Below are 15,829 nucleotides of genomic sequence, written 5' to 3'. Positions count from 1 at the left end.
CCTTTCACTACCACACGACAAAGGGTTAACCCCGTCACAACCACACAACAGAAGGTTAACCCTTTCACTACCACACTACAGACGGTTAACCTTCTGTAGTGTGGTAGTGAAAGGGTTAATAGACTATGTGTATCCAGGCTTTAATAGGCTATAGGCTGTGGTATTTATCCTAAACATAAAAAAAATGTATGATAGTTGAGTGGCACATTCAGTCCAATCTATGGATAGACAGTGACCATGAATGATGGTCAGTGTGACACACGGCAGAACAGGAGATCTTAGATTCTCAGAACTCTTGCTACCAAATCTGTTCACATTTATTAGTTGTTATTCTGATTATTACAGATTTATTTCATTATATTATAATAATTATTATTATTATTATAATATAAGACATGTCAATACACATACAGAGACACACTGACAGACAGACATACAGTCACACACACACACACACACACACACAGACACACACACACACAGTGGCTCAGGAGGTTGAGCAGTCGTCTGGTAATCGGAAGGTTCCCGGTTAGATTCCGGCTCCTCCCGGCAGCGTCCTTGAGCAAGACACTTAACTCCTAACTGCTCCTGATGAGCACCTTGCACGGTCGCCCCTGCCGTCAGTGTGTGAATGTCTGAGTGAATGGGTGAATGAGGGGCATAAATTGTAAAGCACTTTGGATAAAAGCGCTATATAAATGCATTATAATTTTCATTATAATATGTATCAAGGCTGTTTTCTTTTTCTTTTCCTTAAACAACCTGGGTTAGTGAATGGAACCCAACTGCACATCCATTAGATTGACTGATCCTAAATAGACTTTTGGGTCAACAGAGCCAGCAGGAGAGACACCAACAACCTGTGGTCGTGGAACTAATATAGACTCTAACTAATCTGAGGCAGTTCTTTATTTTTGATCACATGTTTGTTATTTTACGTGACTGCTGATGTATTCAGGTGATGGGATTATATTTGCAGGGACAGAGTGTTCACAACACGGGTAGAGCTTTTACTGAACACAGTGTCTTGGGGTGGAAAGGAACTGGCTATAATGAACAGATCGGCGGTTTATTTTTATATGATTTCAGCGATCTTGAGAAAATCAAATTTGCCTGGATGAAATTATATATTGCATTTACATTTCATGTAATGAAACCTTATCATTAACTGCAACCCACCTCCATCGGCAAATGTAGAACAAGCTTTTAAATGTCATCCTCAATCTCTTCAAATGTCAAAGGATGCTATTTAGGGGAAATAAGTTATGGTAGACTGCAAACTAAAAAGTTCTAAGATAATCATTTCAGTCTTACAGTTCAAGAAAACAGTCAAAATTAAATTAGTTTGACCATATTTCTTTGTGGTGTGATGCAAATTCGACCTGTCTAGTTTTCTAAAGATTCCACGAACACAAGAGAAATGTGCAGCATTTTCATCTACTAAAATGTGACCTTTTGTCCAACCACCTACGCAATTGCTTTGGATGTGTACATAAATTTGAATACAAATCGACAAAATGCATTATTTAAATTAATCCCAATAGGCTTTTTTTCTAATATAAAAAAGGAATCTGATTATATACACAAAATACAACAGACTGGATATAATGCATGTGCATTGTTACAGCATAATAAAAAGCAACTCCTGTAAAATGTGTCTGGTTGCTATACTGGGAGACATCATCTGAGCTCCAGTAGACTTTAATTAGCCACATATCACCTGATACTTGACATGTATCATCTCATCAGACGAGCCGAGTTGTCTAATTCAACATTTTATTACAATTACTATATCAACCTGTAGCTAAATTGAACTGGTCCACGGGAGATGCAGGAGAGGAGCCGGTGCTGTAATGAGGAATGGCAACATATCAGCATTACAGTGTAAGAAATACATGACACCTTGTATCACATGATTCTCCAACACTGAGAATAGCCTACTTGGTAAATACCAGCTACATTGTAATGTTATACTCCTCCCACATCCAAACAGTGGTCCTGCATAATTCTGAACACAGCAGCCGGTGTGTTCAGAGAAAGGTGATACCGCCCCCTATAGACCAAGCTTCGTATAACACATATCAACAACAATGCAAAAAAATGGAAAAAAGTGTTAGATTGTGCATCCCACGTTATTCATCTGTGTTCTACTGGCTGGTAAGATTAAACACAACAATTCACTCTTTGTCACACAGTTTCGCCGACACCTTGGAGAAGGTGGGGGATGAGTGATAACGGCAGAGAAGGAGGCCGAAAGAGGAGGATGGAAGCGACGGCCTGCCGTCTTCACTGTGAGGAGACGAGCGGAGAGGAAAGTTCCCTTGGCTGTGGGCAGATGCCGGTTGCCGTGACAGCTGGTGGGGGTGGGCACACCTGTCTCTGGCTCTCCCCGTCTCTTGCTCCTCTGGTGTCGAGAAAAAGCGACAGATGGAGTCCGAAGGTTCCGCTCCGGTCCCAGAGCCGTTTCCTCCGCCCAGCTCGGACTGCAAGGCATGAGGGGCCCCAGCCCTCACTGCCGCAGGGGTCAAGTGTTTACAGAGAGGGGGTCAACCCTGCGCCTCCTGGACGTGAAAATAATTCACTCCGCGAACCTGGCAGGATGAGGAGAGCGTTGCGTTCGCCCCCAAGGTCTCTCAAGGATGCTCGCATTCTTTCCCTCATTCTTCCAGTCGGCAGCTACTTGTACGTCTGTTCATTTCTCACAGTCCCTCCATTGAAGCCCATTGCGAGGTGACAATGACAAGAGTGTCAGAACAACATTATGTGTTGTGCATTCTGTTGTCCCATTGTATTATCCAGTAGGAGTGGTTCAGTCGTATCGATCTTTTCACAAGTGTTCCGTTGCTATTCCGTCTCTAGGGGAACAGCTTTGGCCCCCCCTGTTTAATTCCTGTCGGAGACTGTATTCACAAACGATGCAACAGGAAATACAAAGGGGCCTATTTAGAATGTGTAAGTCGTCAATTTACAAAAAGGTCTGCAGTGTGTCAACTGTGTGACAGCATGACGGGTAGCCAATAGTGACACAGGGTAGGGGGAGGTCACGGGGTCATGTCCATATAGTGAGGTCCATCACAGGTTGGCTTTGTGACCTTTGTGTCCCTGTCATGTGGTAAATCAATGCACAGCACTCTACGGCAAGACGGAAGACTCATCATGGGCTTCTATAAGGTGAAAGCCAGTTAAGTCAGTTGATCTATTGGCCCTCTTAATTAACCTCCTACGCATTTGTTCGCAGTGATACCCAGGACTCTAATTACTGCCTGCAGTGCAGATGTAGTATAACATAATAAATACATCAGACTGTGTCTCTTGCTGGAGAAACCTTTCTAGGAAACGCTTCAATTATAAAACACTGTCATGGTAGACTTTCCCCCAGACCTGAGATGTGCTGTCTACCGTGTCTGGTGAGATTTTGCCATTCCGGTCGGCTCCGGTTTTTCCCCCTCCGAGTCTGCCTCAGTAGTCAAGGTGTCTGTGTTCATTATTAACAGCGTAGCTGAATTATGACTAAGGTCCTATCTCCTATATGGCAGCATAGCCGGCTTGTTTCCACACAAAGCCGCTCCCAGGGGAGCCTTTACGGCACATTAATGGATCCTCCGCTGTTAGAGGAGGACAGTTAGAGTTGAAGCAAAAGCTTCCTCTCAGCACTAAAGAACTAGGCCCTGTCTCCCATGCCAGTTATCGATATTTAAATACCAGGCTCCTTGGATCTTGAGATTCAATATTATGCAGTGACTTGCCCGTCCTTCAAGCTGTATCTCTTAAATAACCGACTGAATGTGCAAGCGAGGACGTGGAGCGCGGTGGGGGCGCTCCCTCGTAGCACTCTCTTTGTAGGGTATCGAGGGAGGTCGGCGACCCCGTCTGGTGGTATGCGACGGCACAGGGGGACTTAAGACTTTCTTTAACTTGGCTTCGAGGCTTGTTCGTTTTCCGAAGACTTTCGGTATAGTGATACACAATTGCATAATGGAAACCTATCCAGGCGCTTGAAAACTGTGAGGCGGCTTATCCGTGAGCCTCAAACTATTTAGTCATAAAACTAAGACAGTAAAAGCAGACCGTGAGACAGTTTAGTATTATCTACACAGACAAAGCCTCTCAATTATCACTGAACATGAAAAGAATCCAAAGGGACCCATTTCAGCAAATAAGCGAGCCATTATCATTCATGACTCAATTACACAGGGGGAAATTGCCAGGGGGCTCTGCTGTGTGCCCAGTGGAGGAGAAGAGTGGGGGAACAAAAGAGATGGACAGACTGGTGGTGCCTGGTGGGGGAACGCATGGCCAGCGCGCTTCCTTTTCAGGACCGGTGTTGTCGGCGGTCAAGGCTAGGCAGGTGGGGGGGGGGGGGGGGGGGGGGGGGGGGGGGGGGCGGGGCGGGGTAGAGCGGCCCGGCGGTAGTGTGACGTTAATCAGCTGCTGGCGAGTTACACGAGCGGCCACTCTCCTAGCAGCGGCACCCCAGGTCGGAAGCCGGTTTGAAGTTTAATGATGCCAGCTGCCAGCTCTGCCAGTCTGTGAGCGCTAACGAGCTGGCACCGCCGGCAGCTCAGGCCACGACGGCAGCACCTGGAAATGTAGCACGCGTTTCAGAAGGGCGGGGCTCTGCCAGGGCTGTCGAGGGGGGCCGCCGGAGACCCAGGACGGCACGGAAAGCCCGGATCTCTTTGAAGAGCGCCCCAATTTCCATATTTCATTACGCACTGCTGACTGACGAGGCCCAGCCAGATGTTCTATTTCCAGCTATTTAAATTTTGACCTGCTTTTCTAGATGGATGCAACACACACAAAAAAAATAGATTTAATCAAATCACAGATGCCAAGGATAAGAACTTGGAGATGTTTGTCTGCCAGTTTTTGTTATCGTTCCCCCATTTCATTCCATCAGGATAAAGGTTGAGAGAACAATATCATCAGAGAACTATACAGAGGATTGCCGCCATTTAACTTAATCAGGAGACGGCTCCAAAGTGAATACTTCATGGCTCGGAAATGCTCTTTCAGCCACACAGCCTGAACTATCTGGGATGATTAATTCCTGTGGTATTCCCCTCAAATTGGTTGCTAAATTGCAATGTCCTTATTCAATCCCTCACTCAAAAATACATCGACATCCCTGACCTTTCCGAGTGTCTGCTACAAATGGCACTTTGTCAGATTGAGTGAGGGGGCTTGAGCATCAATGTGAATGTGTTGGTATAAAACTGCTGTATGGACTCTCTGTGTGTGTGTGTGTGTGTGTGTGTGTGTGTGTGTGTGTGTGTGTGTGTGTGTGTGTGTGTGTGTGTGTGTGTGTGTGTGTGTGTGTGTGTGTGTGTGCGTGTGCGTGTGTGTGCGTGTGCGTGTGCGTGTGTGTGTGTGTGTGTGTGTGTGTGTGCGTGTGCGTGTGTGTGTGTAGGCTTTGCATTACTGTGTGTTAGGTCTGACTGACAAATGCATATGAAAGAGAATTTATGAGTTGCACCTTTAAAGCCTCAAACTACAATTATTTGCTTTGTTTTGTTTTGACCATATCCATGTTGTGTTCTTCAACACTTTGATCTTAGGGTGAAAAATAAGCTTCTTGGAACTTATTCATTAACCCCTTGTAAATCAGAATATATGTCTGTCTACAAATATTAGCAACGTAAAAAGAGAAATAAAAAATACAATGCGTGCGTGCGTGCGTGTGTGTTAGGGCTGCTCGATTATGTCAAAATCATAATCACGATTATCTTGATAGCATGATATTGAAATCACGACTATTGAACACGATTACTCATTGATGTGAGAACATCATTCGAAGACGACTGAGTTTGTTTTACCTTTCTTCTCGACAAAAGGCTGCCTTTCTGTCATCTTCTACAAGTTATCAAAGACGTTTAAAAAATAACTGGAGAAACGTGCTGTGGACCCCTTCTCCTTCTGGAGCGCACCACTATGAAGGAAGGGTGCGCTGCATTTACAATAGCACAATCATTTTATCTTGATTATCTTGTTTTCATGATGGAAGCCAAAATCGTAATTGAAATTGAAACTCGATTAATCGCCCAGCCCTAGAGTGTATGTATGTGTGTGTGTGTGTGTGTGTGTGTGTGTGTGTGTGTGTGTGTGTGTGTGTGTGTGTGAAATTAATTGCCAACACTTGCAATCCAAAATATGTCCGTTTCACTCCCACATACATGCCAACACTTCTATGCATTAACATAGCATATCTGCATGCTCTATAAATACATGATATAGTGTGGGAATATCATGTTTGTATGAATGGCAGGCCAGCTGTTTCTGTCCAGCATCACCTCAGGCGTGACCTTCAGGAGACAATTTGCTGTGAAGCATTCGTCTTTCTCCACTCCCATATTATCCCCCCTCATTATTTTCCCTCAGAGATGCTCGCAGAGCAGCGACAAAAAAAAAAGAGCTGAATCCCACAAAGGGGTCAAAGGTCACGTGGAGCGAGGAGGGTAAAGATGCGGGTCAGGTCGGTGCTACGGTTGTGTACAGCCGAGACCCTGAGAGAATTCACGGTATCGTATCCATTTGACCTCAGCGCTCCAGAGCTGTCACTCAAAGCCTGTCCCTAGGTATTGACTGTTATCTGACAAGTTGAAGTAGGACAGATTTGAAGAAAACCTCACATAGTAATACCAGACAAGCAAATTAAAGCATTTTACAACAATAGAGCATTGTATTGAGATAATAAATGAACTTCACATGTTGCAAACATTATCCTCTTATCGATATCAATTAGATAAAGAGGAGTGACACAACCGTAGCAATAGTTTTGAACACTCATTTAGTTACATTACTTCATCTCTTGCTGATCATCGGTTTCGGTTTCTCGGTTTCTTTATTAGTTGTCATACAGAAGTACAGAATACTTTTATACAAAATGCTTATTTCTGTTACGCTCCAGAGACTGTGCTAGACAAAAATAGATAAATATCAAATAAAATAAGTATAGCAAGTATAAAATAGAAGTCACGTACGTAGACACAAGTGTTCAGTATGTACATATGTACAATGTTCAATGCAGAGTAGAAGTAACTGAGTTACCATACAATATACTATACAATATACTAATATACAATATACTATACAGTGCAAAGCAGAAATGGGATGAGGTACAATTTAGGTACAATTTACAGTAAGGTGTAATGAGGTATGGGTTGTAGTGCAAATTCTTTACCAATAAATATAAAGTGTGTTTAGGTGTTCTAAAGTGTGTAAAATGGGTGCTGCAGTGAGTTGTTTGTTTAAAGTGAGTGTGTGCGTGTGGATGTGTGTGCTGTGAGTGCATTTGATGGTTGTTACATAGTGTTATTGTTCGTTGAGCATCCTGATGGCCTGGGGATAGAAGCTTCTTCTGAGTCTTTCTGTGCTTGCCATGAGACTCCGGTATCGCTTGCCTGACCGCAGCAGTTCAAAGAGGCAGTTGTTTGGGTGGCTGGAGTCTTTGATAATTCTTAGCCTTACCCATGCACTGCTTGTTGTAAATGTTCTGGAGAGTGGGAAGCCCCCCTCCAATTGTGCGTTCGGCTGAACGGGCCACTCTCTGTAGTCTGCTACGGTCTTGTGCAGTGCTATTCCCAAACCAGGAGGTGATATTGCCAGTCAGGATTCTCTCTATTCTACATGAGTAGAAGTGCTTAAGGATCTTCTGACTGACTTGGAACTTCCTTAGGCGCCTGAGGAAATAGAGGCGTTGCCGTGCCTTCTTCACAACACTGTCAATGTCCATGTCAAGTCCTCGGATATGTGGGCTGGTTATTCAGGCCTCGTTTTCCTCCAGTCTGGTTTGTAAACAGTACGTTTACTGGAAAATGTAGTTGTCAAACTAGCAGTACTTTGAATAAATATAGTTCAGCTATACATTTACATTTACATTTAGCTGACACTTTTGTCCAAAGCGATATACAAGTTCTGTACAAGTCACACAACTCTGGCAGCTAAGGGCAAGTTGTTCATCAAACAGTGTTGAACTTGGGTGCTACAGTCTTGAGTGCATAGTAGAATAGACATAATTAGCATAGTAGGAAGTAATATAGGCAAGGTAGACATCAGTATATATTGAAACTGCATCACGGAAAATGATCACAATTCGAGTATGGAATGTCTTGTAGGTAGGTACAGTACATCAGTAAGGGGCAACAGTGGCTCAGGAGGTAGAGCAGTCGTCTGGCAATCCATAAAATCAGTCTCTAGTAGCTGCAGATTTTATACCTGATGACATCACACGTTTGAGTCTTACTTCTCTGGTGTCTGGTGAAATAACATACTGGAATTATTGATCCGGGTGGTGTTCCCCTCTAACTACATGACCCAAAAGTAGTTAACAACTGAACAAACAATAGATTTTAATGTAGTTAAACTACCACAAAGCCACTGCAAAAAATACAGGAACTAGTAATTGAACTACATGTGATTGATTGATTGATTGATTGAAAATTGTATTAACAGATTGCAGAATTGGTACAATACAGTACGGCTCAATACACACAATTGTTAAGGGGATGCCGACCCGACTTTCGTCTTGTTTACATCAGGGTCCCCCATTTTCAATTCATCATAACATTTATGACATACACACATACAGTACTGTTACATCCAGACATTTATGACATACAAGATATACAAATATACAGTACTGTAGTGAACTACTCTCTGGCATTTCTTACCCTTATGATCGTGCCAATCTAGTTAATTTCTTGATAAAACTGGTTACTACATGTTAACCTTGATCCAGTTTACGCCCTTTGATTTATTCAAAACCGGGATTAGCCAAGAGCTCAATGACAATTTTGGCAAATGTCCATACTATATAAAATATTCTGTAGTAAAAAAAAACATAATAATTTTAAAGAAGTTAACTTTCAACATTGATGAGAAAGAAAAGCCAGCATTTGAGAGGGTATACCGCCTATGTGAAGTTTGGAGATTTCTATTCTATTCAAATGTGAAGGTCTCCTTGACATTTTCCTTATGGCGGCGGCTGCTCATCCTTGTCGCATATTTTTCCAACACGAGATGAACAGCGTGACCTGTTGACATTTACAAACTCATCTGGCAGAGAGCGATGGCATTCTATAAGGAGAAACACCTCTGCACGTCCCTCTGCGAGAACCCCATCACCGCCGCTCCGTTTAATACTCTCACCAGAACATTATTACTTTATTCATCACAAATATTAATCAACCTTTTCCAGGCCGAGCGCAATGTTCTCCTGCACTCCCACTTCCCGGAGTGTAATTTGAGTCGGTAGCTAAAACGTCTACTGGCGATAGTGCAGGCGGCAATTAAGGGGCCAAGCATATAAGTTCATTTGACCCTTGATCACACATGATAAAATAAGACCTGGAGAAAATACACCACAAAGGGGAAGGAGGATGAGGAGAAGATGAAGACGAGGAAGAGGGGGGTAAGGATAAGGATACCCACAGCTCCGCTTAGTTAGCCACAAACTAATGCAAAGTCCGTCTGTGCAGGCTGACTGAAACTAACCAAAATCTATTTTTGTGCACACTGTGGAGTAGGTTGTCAGTTTCAGTCAGCTTGTACAGATGGTAGCTTATCCCAATTGACTTTACATTAGTTTGCGGCTACCTAAGCAGAGCTGCGGATATCCAGTATGGATTCTGCTGTGAAAGGACTCTACCAATAAACATCATTGGTATGTAGGAAATAGGGCTATGGTTCCAGAATTGCGAACTATTCCTTTAAGGCAGCATAGGCTGTTGCATGAACCTAACATTTCTTAAGAACCACGCAATAGTTGAAGTCACAACCTTTGTAGCCAGTGGCAGATCAAGTTCAGCCAAGTGAGATGTATGTAACATGCAGCGAATATGCACTTTTTTAGTTCATCTATGAGCGGTCCACATAATGAAATCAAAAAGCTGTCAAAATTCCGTTTGAGATAAAATTCAGAAACCTGTCAAGCCTAATCTAGATATTATGTAAAAAAATATATATATATTTGATTTACATGACGATTGATCACTTCATAGGCAAAAACTGGATGTGAAAAGATTCTATTTTCCATTGATTAAAATGTTAAATTACTTGAAATGTAGTTTGAGATTAAAGTATATTTGACACACTGCATCAACATGCACTCCCACATTATGTAATTTAGTTTAATCAAGATGCGTTGCAGTAAGTGCGCAGCAGACTACAGAGAGTGGCCCGATCAGCCGAACAATTGGAGGTGGGCTTCCCACTCTCCAGGACATCTATACCAAGCGTTGCAGGGCCAAGAGAATAACTAAAGACTAGTCACCCAAACTGCCTCTTTGTCTGGCAAGAGCTCATGGGAAAAAAAAAAACCAATCTGTTTTTTTTACTTTGGTCCGATGGTAGGAATTGATGTAAAGGTCTTGGGGTGATCAAACTTTCTGTGGATAGTAGCCCTAGTTTCATGAAGAGTGACCAGTCGGTTCTATGGGCTGCCATACAGTCGACAGAAGATAATGTACAAATGCAACAGGTGCCTACGCACCATCGGTGCTTGGCCCCTAATAATACTGCACTGCAGCAGACGGTCAGGCCATGTGAATAGCCAAAGCACGGGGCAGCACTGCATTACAAAGTTGTTTTAAATGTCATGGTTACCACCAGGAGTCGGGAGCCGTGTTGTGCCGAGACTCTGGTATGCAGAACGGCCATATAGATTAGACCTTTGGAGAGCAGCCAGGAACACGGTGGCATATAGGGAAGACAGCTGGGGTGAGGCAGGACAACGGTGGCATGAGGTGAAACTATAGCCCTTACAGTTACAAGAGTACAGACCATAACATTGACAGTAAACAGTGTGTTGATTAGTGTGTGGAAGGCCGACTTCATGGACATGCATGCCGTCGCAGATAGTGGAATAAATTTGATGGTAAAAGTCTGAAAAGTGATTTCTAGGAAATCATACGAATTTTTTTTTTAAATAAATCACACAAAAGTCTCAGTCCAAAGAAATTAGATAAGAACTTTTCTCTGTATGCAGGAGAAGAAACTCCTTCATTTAATTGCTGCAGACAACCGTACAGAACGAGAGAAGGGGAATGACATAGTCTGTCCTCACTTCACCTCTGAATAGGAGAAACTCAAATATATAAAACAGAAACTTGTGTGTGTGCGTTTAGCTTCTTTGCATCCATTGATTTCAGGGAACAAGTTCAGGGGGGGTTGTGTGGACTTGTGTTCTCAAGCCTTTGGTCCAGCAGTGCCCTAGCACCAAGTAACATCTTAGAAGTCTGGGCCATTCTTCTTCAGCTTGCTGTAGTCCATGTTGACTGCTAGGAACTGTGAAAACCAACGGACATAAATATTCAAGATTAAGCAATCCCATGTCCTATTACTGCACGGTGCAATATGCGTTGACACTGTTAATTGCTGCGATAGTGATACCACAAATATTCGATCTCAATTTATGTCTTGGACACTGAAAATAATAATCATCGCAAGAGGGCTTGACATACTGGACAGTGAATTGCATCAAATATGATGTACAATTTTTATCATATCTGGAGCCCTTTGGCCATTTTGATTCTTGATGGTCCAAACTAGTTAATTGCTCGATAAGATTGGTTACTACCGGTACTCTCAACGTTAATCCAGATTACACCACTGGATTTATTCAAGACCGGGATTAGCCAAGAGCTCAATGACAATATGGGCAAATGCCCATTCTATATAATCCCTCGACAAACTACCTGCACTCTTCAATGACAACTGAATAATAATGCATAGCCAATTACAATATATCCTATATAATGTATGTTAAGTTAATGGGATGTCCGAGACACACCTTGTACTGATCAGTTGGGGCCATTCTGCTCCAGGGCTCTGGGTTGTTCTTCTTGTCCCAGCTGCAGAGAGAAAAGATACACCATTACTCACAAGACACTACACTTGACAACACTGTCGCTGTCATAACTGGCTGCCCCTTTTTTGATGGGATGTTAATCAGAATGTCTGCTTCTTTGCATCAACTTCCCACACTGCCAAACACACATGTGGAGGAAATGTCTATGTCTCCCATTCAAATTAGTTGCTTTGAAAGGAGGTGTAAAAAGGACACCAGGAGGATCTTACCAGACTTCTGGGTTTCTCAGGCCCAGGCGAGCAAGGTAGATTCCGGACATGCCAACCCCACCGGCGATGAAAAAGAGGAGAGGGATTAACTGTAGGCAACAAACAGGACAGGTTAAGAATTGTCATGAGAAAAGCTATGCTGATAATATTGATTGAAAACTTTATTAACAGATTGCAGAATGGGTACAATACAGTACGGCTTAATACACACAATTGTTAAGGGGATGCAGACCAGAGAAAGACTTGCGTCTTGTTTACATCAGGGTGCCCCATTTTCAATTCATCATAACATTTATGACACACACGACATACAGATATACAGTACTGTTACATCCAGACATCCATTACTGTACATTGGAGGGGGTTGGGTGGGGGGGATTGGACATTTACAGGGGCCAGTTTCGAATTGTAGCCTCCCGTAGGTGCTCTTTGAGAGCGGTTTTGAAGGTGGGTAGGGATTCACATTATTTTACGGCTGTGGGTAGGGAGTTCCACATTGATGTGGCATAATTGCTAAACGTGTTTAGTCCCTTGTTTGTGCCGAATCTGGGTTGAACATGATTTGTGGAAGTCCCTCTGGTGTTGTGGTCGTGGTATTCACTGACCTTTGTATTTCGACATGTACATGGGTATCTTAGTGGTGTAGTGTATCTTGTAGACCAGGCCCATTGCAAGTTGCTGTACTCTGTCGTCTACTCTAAGCCATCCTAGGTTGTCAAAATGGGCAGGGGTGAGGTGTAGTCTTGTTTTTAGGGCCTTTGAGGTGCAAGCATAGTCGTAGTACCCTTGAATGAGTGCTCCCGTTAGAGTCTTCAGGGTATTCTTGTTTACCAGAGAGGAGATCCGGTACAAGAATCTTGTTCGTTGGTTGACTTTTTTGATTACATTGGTTGCCATTTTGTCACAGGAAAGATTTGCCTCTAGGGTGGAACCCAGGTAGGTAATTTCATCTTTCCTTGTGACAATATTGTCACCCAATGTAACAGAGAAGCTGTCGGTGTTGTTGAGTTTTGTTATTTGATACAAAGAGAATGGACTCTGTTTTACCCAGGTGTAATGATAGTTTGTTATCAGCGAGCCAGGTGCAGATTCTGCCGAGTTCAGAGCTGAGGGCTTTTTCACCCTGCAACTTGTCCCTGTCCGATAATAGGCAAGCCACGGTCAAGGCCAGGGTATGGCGCTATAGATATATATCAAATAACCATTGACATATTGCAGTAGCTCACTTCACAGCTAGCTGATACGCAGTACTGCTAGATAGATAGTATGGGGGGGGGACTCAGTAGGCCAGGTCACTGTGCCACTGTGCCACTGTCCTCACTTCACCCCTAGTGTCGCCCTTGAGGTGCGCAGCTGTCACGGACGTCATGGCCATGGGCCTTTTGTTGACAACTAGACATTCAACACGAGTGCCTTTATAATCGCATGAATGTCAGCAGTTAATTACTGGAATAATAAACGGTGGTTGGCATATTTCAGTTAGTATTTTAAAGAGGGTCGTCTACTCGTCAAACCTTAGCTAGCTAACCAGTTAACAAGATTAACATGCAACATTAGCTACGGCTAATGTTGAGCTGTTGACCTAAATCGACTCCAATGCATCACCTGTCCTAAGACAAGTAAGGTATTAAATAGCATCTATTAACTAAAGTCAATTCAACACTAAGGTTAACAGTTAGCTCACAATAACTTAATAGACAAACTGCCGTTTTCTTCAAACACAGAATAGACGCCGTGGGCTAGCTAACGTTAGCCACATAAACTGTCGATAAAGACATCTAATTTATTTAACTACATAACTATAACTCGATTTTCTAAATATCACCAGCAGACATTACTTACAGCTGGGTGGCTTTTAAGCTGTTTGCTGAGTGTAGTGAACATTCTGACGTCGAGCGGGTTTAATTCACCCAATTGTGTTGTTACTTGTACAAATGAAGAGAATGTTGGAAGATCAGCGAGACGAGAGGAGGGTCCAGCAGGGCTGTGCCGGATGTGATGCTGCCTGGGCGGATGTCGTGTGATGATGTCATACTAGTCTAGACAAAAAGTTGACTGACTTGAGAAAAAAAAACAATATTGGGCTTTCATCAACGCGTTATTGATGTTATTTCCCCCATTTTAATTTGGAATATACTATTAAACTGGCACGATAGTTTCCAATATGTTCCAAATATGTGTTCATGTATACACATTTAATTTAATCTGTTCAAATATATAGCGTTTTTATCATTTGAAATGATCTGCAAAGGCACAGCATGATGATGTACAGGATAGATTGAACAGTCAGCATCCTTTCTATTTTGACTCGAGAAGGGCGTGAAGCTGATGTTGGAATCCGATTCGTCTTCAGCCGTGAATAGCCCATGATACATTCACGGAACCTCGGAAATGTCAATGTCCAATACAGAAATCGTACAACCGGCGCACAAGAGATTAACTTAATTTGAAAACACATGGCAAACAGTTTGTATGTTGTATTTATTTATATACAAAATCGAATGTGCCTCAACATTTTGGATTTTCCCCTATACAGACCAAATCTATATAATAAAAAAACGGCTACTTAGAGTAGACAGATCCTAACCTGGACTAGATTAACAATACGATTAATAGAGGCTAAATACTCTTTGAAACCCGTTTCTGATTTGTGAAAACAGAACATGTTGATTTCTGTTTTTTTTCTGTACAGACCAGATATCAGACCAGATCTAGATCAAAAACTGCTATCAATCAATCAATCAATCAATCAAATGTATTTGTATAGCACGTTTAAACATGACGCTTGTCAACCAAAGTGCTTCACATGGCTAAGCTAAGTACAAAGAAAAGTATAAAATAAACAGAGAAACAAAATAAAATCAACGGATAGACAAAGGAAAAAACAGAACAAAACGTCAACAAGTACGGCAAGAGTCAAAGTGAGTCAGGGAAGGCCAGGCGATATAGGTGGGTTTTGAGTTTTGATTTAAAAGACTCGATGGAGGGGGCAGATTTGATGGACATGGGGATGCTGTTCCAGAGGTCAGGGGCTGCGACCGCAAAAGCACGTCCCCCCCTAGACTTGAAGTTGGACCTACGAGTGGTTAGGAGACCCTTATCAGCCGATCTGAGGGCCCTGGCGTTGGTATAGGGGGTAAGGAGGTCTGCTAGGTAAGCAGGGGCTTTACCATTTAGGGCTTTGTACACCATTAAGAGGACCTTGAAGTCTATTCTAAAGCGCACCGGGAGCCAGTGGAGGGAGGCAAGTACAGGGGTGATGTGAGCTCTCTTCCGGGTACCTGTGAGCAGTCTAGCGGCAGCGTTTTGGGGGAGTTGTAGACGGGCTATGGTGGATTTATTTAGCCCCAGGTACAGGGAGTTACAGTAGTCTAAGCGTGAGGATATGAAGGCGTGAATTATTCTTTCCAGGTCTGAGGGGGAGAGAATGGCCTTGATCTTGGCTATGGACCGGAGCTGGAAAAAGCATCCCTTCACCACCGAGTTTACCTGCCTATTGAAGGAAAACTCGGGGTCAAAGAGCACACCCAGGTTTTTAACAAAGGGCTTGACTAGGGGAGACAGGTTACCCAGGCTGCTGGCAATGACATTGGTTTGGTTTGGAGGGCCGAAAAGGAGGATTTCACATTTTGAGTGATTGAGTTGTAGAAAATTGTGTGCCATCCAGCATTTGATGTCGTCTAGGCAGGAATGAAGACTGTCAAGATTGTTTGTATTGTTGGGTTTCATGGGGAGATAGACCTGAGTGTCGTCA

General features: G+C 43.0%; 1 protein-coding gene across 1 annotated transcript; it reads right to left on the bottom strand.

Annotated features, from left to right (window-relative positions):
- Positions 1 to 10,946: 10,946 nt before the first annotated feature.
- Positions 10,947 to 14,075, bottom strand: LOC311239778 (cytochrome c oxidase subunit NDUFA4-like). Its single transcript, XM_084328211.1, has 4 exons — positions 13,918 to 14,075; positions 12,076 to 12,164; positions 11,789 to 11,849; positions 10,947 to 11,283 (listed from the first exon to the last, which is right to left on the bottom strand). The coding sequence occupies exons 1-4, from the start codon at positions 13,957 to 13,959 to the stop codon at positions 11,227 to 11,229; spliced, it is 249 nt and encodes an 82-aa protein (XP_084184337.1). The 5' UTR covers positions 13,960 to 14,075; the 3' UTR covers positions 10,947 to 11,226.
- Positions 14,076 to 15,829: the final 1,754 nt, after the last annotated feature.

Source organism: Notolepis coatsorum (genome assembly GCF_963971535.1).
Source record: "Notolepis coatsorum genome assembly, chromosome: 14".
NCBI classification, from domain to species: Eukaryota; Metazoa; Chordata; class Actinopteri; order Aulopiformes; family Paralepididae; genus Notolepis; species Notolepis coatsorum.
This window is presented reverse-complemented; position numbering and strand designations above follow the sequence as displayed.

Coding starts and splice junctions, on each gene's coding strand:
- LOC311239778 (XM_084328211.1), bottom strand. CDS start 13,959: ATGTTCACTACACTCAGCAAACAGCTTAAAAGCCACCCAGCT. Junction 12,165..13,917: donor AGCTTAAAAGCCACCCAGCT/GTAAGTAATGTC, acceptor TGTTGCCTACAG/TTAATCCCTCTCCTCTTTTT. Junction 11,284..11,788: donor CCCCAACTGATCAGTACAAG/GTGTGTCTCGGA, acceptor TGGTTTTCACAG/TTCCTAGCAGTCAACATGGA.